General features: G+C 40.4%; 1 protein-coding gene across 1 annotated transcript in view; it reads right to left on the bottom strand.

Annotated features, from left to right (window-relative positions):
* Positions 1–5,497, bottom strand: part of RHOJ (ras homolog family member J) — a 97,670-nt gene extending 92,173 nt beyond the window's left edge. Inside the window, exons 1-2 of the mRNA XM_008065702.2 lie at positions 4,794–5,497; positions 4,538–4,668 (exon numbers count right to left, since the gene is read on the bottom strand). Of these exons, the coding sequence (XP_008063893.2) occupies positions 4,538–4,655 (118 nt within the window). The 5' untranslated portion in view covers positions 4,656–4,668; positions 4,794–5,497. The remainder of the gene's footprint in view (positions 1–4,537; positions 4,669–4,793) is intronic.
* Positions 5,498–8,141: the final 2,644 nt, after the last annotated feature.

Genomic DNA, 8,141 nt, shown 5'->3' with positions numbered 1-8,141 from the left:
GATCGCGGGAGCCCAGCAGGTGAGGTTGCGGCGGCCGGAAGCGGCCACTGCACTCCAGTCTGGGCGACAGAGTGAGACTCCAACTCAAAACAAAAAAAAAAAAAAAAAAAAAAAAATGTGGTAAACTTTATAAATACTTGAATATATCCATTCCTAAAGAGATATCTACTGAAACAGCAATTTGTTCATCAAAGTTTTAATGGACCAATAACTATCTAAATGCTGAAAGGATTAAGATGATTAGGACATACTAATACATATATAGTGTCAGGGAGTGTTGAATATTATGCAGAAAGATGCAGCAGGAAAAGATGTTGAAGTGTATGCATGTGTGTGCACGCATAATGTGCGCGTGCACACACGCATTAAGTAATAGGACCTATTGAAGCTAAGGAGTTTTGGGGGAATAGTGTCAGGCTGGGGTAAAGCACTTGCAAACTCTTCAAGAAAGGAAGGATTTTGGTTTGTTTGAGAAATAGTAAGATGATGAGTGTGGCTACAGCAAAATACTGAAGAGGAAAGTGTTAGGAGATGAGGTCTGAGGGAGAATAGGGTTCTAGTCATGGAATGCCTTGTACACCATGATAAAGAATGAAGTCTGATTGTTAAGGGAAGCAACTTGAGGAGTAAGGGCTGTGGACAGTCCTTCTGTCAGCTATGTGGAGAACTGACCGCAGGGATCAGGACTAGATGTAGGAAATTGGGAGTTGATCATAGTAGTTTGGATGAGAGGTGATGGTGGCTTGGGCAAGAATGAAGGCAATGGAGGTGGTGATAAGTAATCATGTTTGGGATGTATTTTGAATGTTGAGCTGGCTGGTGGGAAGAAGAAAATAATAACAAATGATTTAAATGGAGAGGGATGGGGTTGTTGAGAAAGGAAGAAAGGAGTCTATATCAAAGTTTTTGTTCTCAGCAACTGGCTAAAAAATAGTGGTCATGTACTCATACGGAATAGACTGGGGATGAGTAAACTGGGAGAATTAAAAATCCTGTTTGGACAGGTTAAGTTTGAGATGCCTGTTAGATATTCAAATGGGCACTGGGATATGTAAGTCTGAATCTCAGGAAGTTTTGGGGGGTGAAGATAGAAAGGTGTGTGTTATTAGTATGTGAATGATATTTAAAGCTATGAAACTAGATGATATAATCAATCAGGGCACAAGTGTAAATAAAGAGGAGGACCCCAGGACTAAGCACTTAGGCAGGGAAGAGATAGAGGAAGTGGCAGAGGAGATGGAGAGAGATTGGCTGGTGAGTGGAATAAAAACCACAATATGGTGTCCCAGAAATCATGCCAAGATTCTGTTTTAAAACAGAATAATAAAGCATAAAAACAAGTTGCCAAAAGATCAAGATGAGAACTAACAACTGACCCTGGATTTGGCAAGCCATGACCCTTTTCTTTAAGGAGCACACAGCACAGCGGAGGCTGGACAATAAGGAAACACGTAAATTGCTATACAGTGGTGGAAGATGTGTTCTAGAGATGCAAACAAATATGGAGAGTTGGACTGAAGATGGGGCAAGAAATTTTTCTTGGGGAATCAAGGAAAACTACAAGAAAGAGTTGTGCTTTTGAATTCTGGTAAGTAGGAAGAAGGAATAAACCAGGACTCATAAAACTAAAAAAAATTTTTTTTCTAGTTGGTTGTTGATTTTTTTGCAATCTCTCATGCAAAACTATTTCTTCTCCCAAGTTAACATTCCACTACTATTACTCCATGTAGACATATTGTCAATTATCAATATACATAGTAACTATCTTAAAAGGACAAAACATACCATTTATCACACCCTATTCTCCTGGAGGATGCTCTTGGAATTATATATTTCATTGTTGTTGTCTTTAGTTCTTAGTTACATTTTAGTTCCCTTTTGTATCTTGTGCAGATGTAGAGATCTAGGAACTGGATATTGGATCCAAATGGACAAGAAGGCGTTTAGTTCTTTTACCATTGATTATAGATTCCCATGTGACTACCTAAGAATTTATGTTCCACCAGATCACATATGAGAGGGTGGTGGTAAAAGGAGCTCAAGCTTTTGGGGCAGAGAAGATCTTTCTGCTTATAGAAATGATCACTTCAGTACCACCCTAGACGTATGAGAGGGAACTAAAAAAAAATCCATAATTTATTTATAAAAAATTGTGTATTTATTCTTATATGTTTGAACTTTAGTCATCTTCAAAATACTCTGTTTGATGCAAGACATCAATAAGATGCTGTTTCTATTGCTTGAAACAGTTTTGGAACTCATCAGTTCTGATGCCTTTTAGTGCTCCTGCCATTTGTTGCTTCACTCTTCTGCATTGGCAAAACATCTCCCTTTGAGGACTTTTTTTCATCCAGAGAAACAAAGAAAAGTTGCTCAGGGCGAGATTGGGTGAATATAGAGGGTGAGGCATGGAGGTCATGCCATCTTTTGTTGAAAAGTGCTAAATGCTCAGCACTGTGTGGGCAGGTGCGCTCATAAATCGCCCATCATGAAATGGGCAAAAATGCTAAAAGAATCTCCCCTCCAAACACTTACTGAAGCTGAATGCAACAATGCTAGCTGGTACACTGATGCCAGTGGGTTCTTTGCATACTTACCTAGTGGGGAAGCCTGTACTACAAGGGGCCTACTCTCCAAAAAATAATTCTGTTTGTTTTTTTTTGTTTTTTTTTTGATATCTCTCATATGTGGCTCATGTTCTTTTACTTTACTTTTCAGTTCTTTTACTTTTACTTTTCACATGAGATGATTACATACTTAAAGAGGTAAACCGAAGCAACAGTGTAAATCAAAGCAACATGTTTAGCAATACTTACTATGTATTAAGTATTGCTCTAAGTACAGTGGCTGTGATTTCTTGGGCTAAAATAGTACACTAGCCAAAATCTTTTGGATGTTTTTATGCTCAAACAATAGTAAATATGTACCTAATTGTAATATAAAATAATTTGAGTCTAGTGGAGTTTAGACTCCAGTGGTTCAGCCTTTGTGGCTTTATCTCTCAAGATAGTTTTATCTTTTTTCTTCCTAATACCATATTGTAGTTAGTTTACCCAATAGATGGGGATTTGAATATAGAATTTTCATAAGCATTTGATGCTTCTCTCTTTGGTAGATTTTGGGTTCCATCTCTGATCTCAAGTTTTTGAAATAAGGTACTGACCACTTTTCCTTTCTTGAAAGAAAGAAGGTGTAGAATAAATAACTTTTGCTGAGATGTTTTCAGGACAAGAATCTGAATAACTTTCTCAAGGCACAGACCTACAAATTTTATAGTTTTTTTTTTTTTTCTCAAGACGAAAGTCAACCTGTTCTTTTTATTCTGTTCTCATTAAAATGTTCTCTGGGCATAGTCAATATATTTTCAAAAAAAGCTTAAGGAAGCCAGCATTAAAATTTGCTCTTAATTCTACCAATACAGAAAAACCTGCTGGGAAATGGATACTATATTCACTGTGGTTTTCTCCCTGTCTGCTGTGGAATATTGTAATAAATCATGTAAATGTAGGAGGAAGTGGGGGCTTGGGTGATGGGCTAGTTCCTTTAGGAGAATTTCAAATGGCCACACAGCAGAGCAGACACTCACACTGGTTTCCTGTGGGCCATTTCCCCTCTGCTGAACCTGACTCAAAACCAATGTGAAGGAAGAGAAATTTGCCTCTTACAAAATCTCAAATCTCTGATAACTCACCATGCTGATTACTGTGTTCAAAAAAGTTATAAAACTCAGGGTGCTGTAAACTTGAAGAACTCCATGAATTTGTATTTGACAAACTTAACAAGACTTGTTTTGGAAATTAAGAGAAAAGGAGTCAAAATGGAAAACTGTAGATAATGCTATCACACTGACACGTACGCCTATGAACTTTAGAACACTGAAAAAAAAAATAAAAATAAAGGGCCGCTGAAATAATTAATCATAACTGTCATGGTTTAGACTATTTTATGCCCATTTTGTCTTTTTGGGATATACTTTAAGATGATCATATTTTATTTATATTTTTACCTTTAAAAACATTAATTAGACATGTTTCTTTTAATTCAAAATATAGATTGCCTAATAGATATTTAAAACTTTCCCTCCCCATCTACAACCTCAGGAAAATAAAAGCATGGTAGTATGGCACTGACAAAAAAAAAATGTGAAAAGTGGTAAGAACATTTCTTTTACACAGTTGTGTTTCTAGTTATTTTTTTTGTAGAAAAGAATTGTGATGCAATTATAATGGATTAAAACAAAGTTCATAGTAGTAAGCTAATGATTCTTTAGGCAAATGTTGAGTAAAATCCCTGGTCCCCAAATCAAGAGGGAGTTCAGTCCGGTTTTACCCATTTGCTTTAAGAGGGGGGAAAGGTGTGACAACACAAATTGATGCCCAAATTGTTTTCCCAACAATTCCAGCCAGGTCCTTGGCGGTAGGTGCCCTGGTTACCTCCGGGGCCGGTACCCAACACTGACATTAGAAACAAGCCGGGTCCCTCTGAACTTGAGGTGTCACCTCCCCGGATGCGGAGGGAGTTTCCCGCTTTTTCTTACCTGCATAGTGGTCAAACACAGTGGGCACGTACTCCTCGGGGAAGGCGTCGTTGGCGTAGCTCATCAGCAAGCAGGTTTTCCCCACGGCGCCGTCCCCAACCACCACACACTTCAACATCTTCTTCTCGTCGCTGCCACCGCAGCCACAGCTGCGGTCAGGTCCCTCTTTGCAGTTCATGCTGGTGGCTCCAGCTGCTGGGACTCCTGCTGCTGCTGCTGCTGCTGCTGTTGCCGCCGCTGCTGCTGCTGCCGGGGCTGCTGCCTCTCCTGCTTCTCCCAAAGCACATGAAGCGGCGGGAAGGAGTGCCAGGCTTCAGTTCACTCTGCCTTGCTTTAGGCACCTCGCATCAGACGGACATTTCCGAGGCTGGGGCATACCCTGTTGCTCACCATACTGGTCAAGAAAGCTAACACACACTCTGGGGGATGATGAAAAGGGTCTGACTCTTTCCCCTCTCGCTTTGAGTTAAGAAAGCCTCATTTTCACAGAATCCTAGGGACTTCCTGGCTATCTAGAGATTTCAGCAGCCTGAGGGTCTCGCTCTGCTCTCCCGGCTCTCCAGCTTGGCACAAGACACGGCGGAATTTTGCTAAATCGTCCCCGTTTTCCAATTCCCAGCTAACATGGAGGAAAGCTGGGCTGTTTAATGGAGTTTCCCCCCCCCTTGCTTCCTCCAGCTAGCCGAGTGTCAGGAAATCATGGGTTTCCTGCTGCATTCCATATTAGGATCAGTGGGCTGGGGAAGGCTGCAACAATGGGAGCTCTGTGTGTGTGTGTTTGTACTTCTGGGGAACGATGCCAGGACCTGGAGTGGGAAAACACTAGGGGTCCCACTGCAGACTCAAGCTGTCAGACTTCCTGTTTCATCTGCTGCTTGTGACGCTGCTTGCTAGTGGCTGGCTGGGAAGAAACTGAGGAGAGGATGGAAACTGGGGCGTACTGTCTGCCACAGAAACAGAGGGAATGGTTAGGGTGAGCAGAGAGAACTACACCAGCAGTTGTGGGATAACACATGACATCATCCTTCACTGAGTCACCCGTTAAAAGCTCTGCAAAGGAAAAAAAAAAAGAAAGAAAAAAAAAAAAGAACAGTTCTTGACTTACTTAAATGAGAAACTTTAAGCAATCCCTCCCTGCAATAAAGGAGAAAACCTTCCAGGGTTACATTGTTTCCAAGAGAAAAATTTGTGTAGGTCACAGGTATAATTTGTGTGATCAGGTTTATAAGCTGCCACATTCGAGCATAACAAATATGTACTCCAGACGCAAACTTTTTTTTATGGTTGTGGCACATAAGAAATCAATCAGATGTGGGACATTTGCATTCTCTTATTAGTGAATAAACACACATATGCTTGGCTCGTACCTAACTCCCTTTGAAATGAGAAGGTGTAGGGCAGCGTTTTGGTTTGTTAAAATTCCTGATGCTATTTTTCCCTTTTGATTGTGTCCTCTTTTCTTGGGTCAGTCTGGCCCTCTTCAATTACAAAGGAGGCGTTGGCAGCTAATTTATTTGTCTTCTGGATCACTCAAAATGAAGCCCCTTTGAAGCTCTGTATTTGATTAATGTGCTGGGGTTCAGAAAAGAAATAGAACTCTGCAAATGATTTTTGACAAATGGGTCAAAACGTGGGGGACTCCTTTTTTAAAAAATTTTTCTTTTGTTTTTTAATGTTGATTTTGAATAATTCAGATGATCTAATTGCTTTGAGAGGTTGTTTTTCTTTTTGTGGAGGGAAGGTGGAACAGAAGTCTATTTTACTAAGTGGCTATTAATAACATATGCAGGGAGGAGTCCAAAAAGTCCAGAATTATCTTTTGGAGGGTTGGCCCTTTGTAGTCCACTCAGAATTTGTTTCTCTGGATCAAACTGCCCACCAAATTTTTATTTGGGAATTTTGAGAAAGTTGTACATGATTTGCAGAAGAAATGTCCCAAGTTGTGACAAACAGGTGACTGGTTCTTCCACCATGACAGCACACCTGCTCATACTATGCTGAGTGTTCAGCAGTTTTTGACCAAAAAACGGCATGCTCCACTCTCCCTAGTCCCCTGATCTCGTCTCAAGTGACTGTTTTTGTTTGTTTGTTTCCCCAGATGAAAAAGGTCCAGAAAGGGAAATATTTTGCTGATGTTGAAGAAGGGAAACAGAAAACGGCAGAAGCTCTAAAAGGCAACAAAATGGATGAATTAAAAAACTTGAGCAGTGGGAAAAGCATCTTAATAGGCGTATTGCATCAAATGGAGAGTACTTTGAAGGTGGCTGAAGTTTAAACTTGTAAGAATACACAATTTTTTATAAACAAATTCTTGGTTTTTTGAGGTCCTGCCTTGTATACTCACATATCATATATATGCCACCATATAATACATATAGTCTCAAATTTCTTCTGTTTTGGATTACAGTAACATTTTACCATAGTGTTTAGTGTTCAGCCATTTCTTTCCTATAAGGGGATGGTGTTTTAGATGGGTTATGGTGAATCAGCTATGTTATGTCGCAGTAACGAACAACCTTCAAGGCACAATGATTTCAAATAGCATATGTATTTCTTGCTATCATTATATCTCTATTGTGAATTGTTGTTGTCTTTATTCAGGGATCTAGGATGAGAGGGTGGTCACATTGAGAACATTGATGATGACTGTGGCAGAAGAAGAAATAAATGTGGTGAAGAGGCATTGATTCTTTTTTTTTGAGTTGGAGTCTCACTCTGTCGCCCCAACTGGAGTGCAGTGGCACGTTCCCGGCCACCGCAGCCTCCACCTGCTGGGCTCCGATGATCCTTCCGCCTCAGCCTTCCAAGTAGCTGGAACTACAGGCGTGCACTACCACACCGGCTAACTTTTTGACTTATTGTAGAGATGAGGTCTTGCCAAGTTGCCCAGGCAGGTCTCAAACCCGCAGGCTCAGGCAATCCACTCACCTCAGCCTCCCAAAGGCGCAGGATTACAGGCTGAGACACTGAGCCTGGCTGAGGCATTGATTCTTAAGGCTTCCTCCTGGAAGTTAACTTCTGTTCATATTTGTTGGCCAAAGAAAGTTATGTGCCCATACTGGATTCAATAGGAAGATCAAAAGTGGCCGGGCACAGTGGCTCATACCTGTAATCCAAGCATTTTGGAGGCCATGGTGGGAGGATTGCTTGAGATCAAGAGCTGAAGGCCAGCCTGGGTAATATAACAAGACTTTGTCTCTACAAAAAAAAAAAAAAAATTAGTTGGGCATGTTATTACATGCTTGTAGTCCCAGCTGCTTGGGAGGCTGAGGCAGAATGATCGCCTGAGCCCAGGAGGCTGCAGTGAACTATGATCGTGTCACTACACTACAGCCTGGGTGACAGGGAAACTCTGACTCAAAAACAATATAAAACAAACAAAAAGTCAAAAAAAATATAATAAAGGTATAATCCTTCATGTGTCAGGAAAAAGAGAACCAAACATTGGTGAATGGCCTGAATAACAACCGAGGACGGTTTAGTTGAGGTTATATTTGCAATACAAAAATTGAATTGATTATGTTTAGTGTTATTCTGAAGCTTTGAAGACATCTATAACTACAAGTGATTTATATAATTTTATTCTCATTTAGGCTACCTAGAA

Source organism: Carlito syrichta, unplaced genomic scaffold (genome assembly GCF_000164805.1).
Source record: "Carlito syrichta isolate Samal-C Ts95f unplaced genomic scaffold, Tarsius_syrichta-2.0.1 Scaffold308795, whole genome shotgun sequence".
In the NCBI taxonomy this organism is placed as follows: Eukaryota; Metazoa; Chordata; class Mammalia; order Primates; family Tarsiidae; genus Carlito; species Carlito syrichta.
This window is presented reverse-complemented; position numbering and strand designations above follow the sequence as displayed.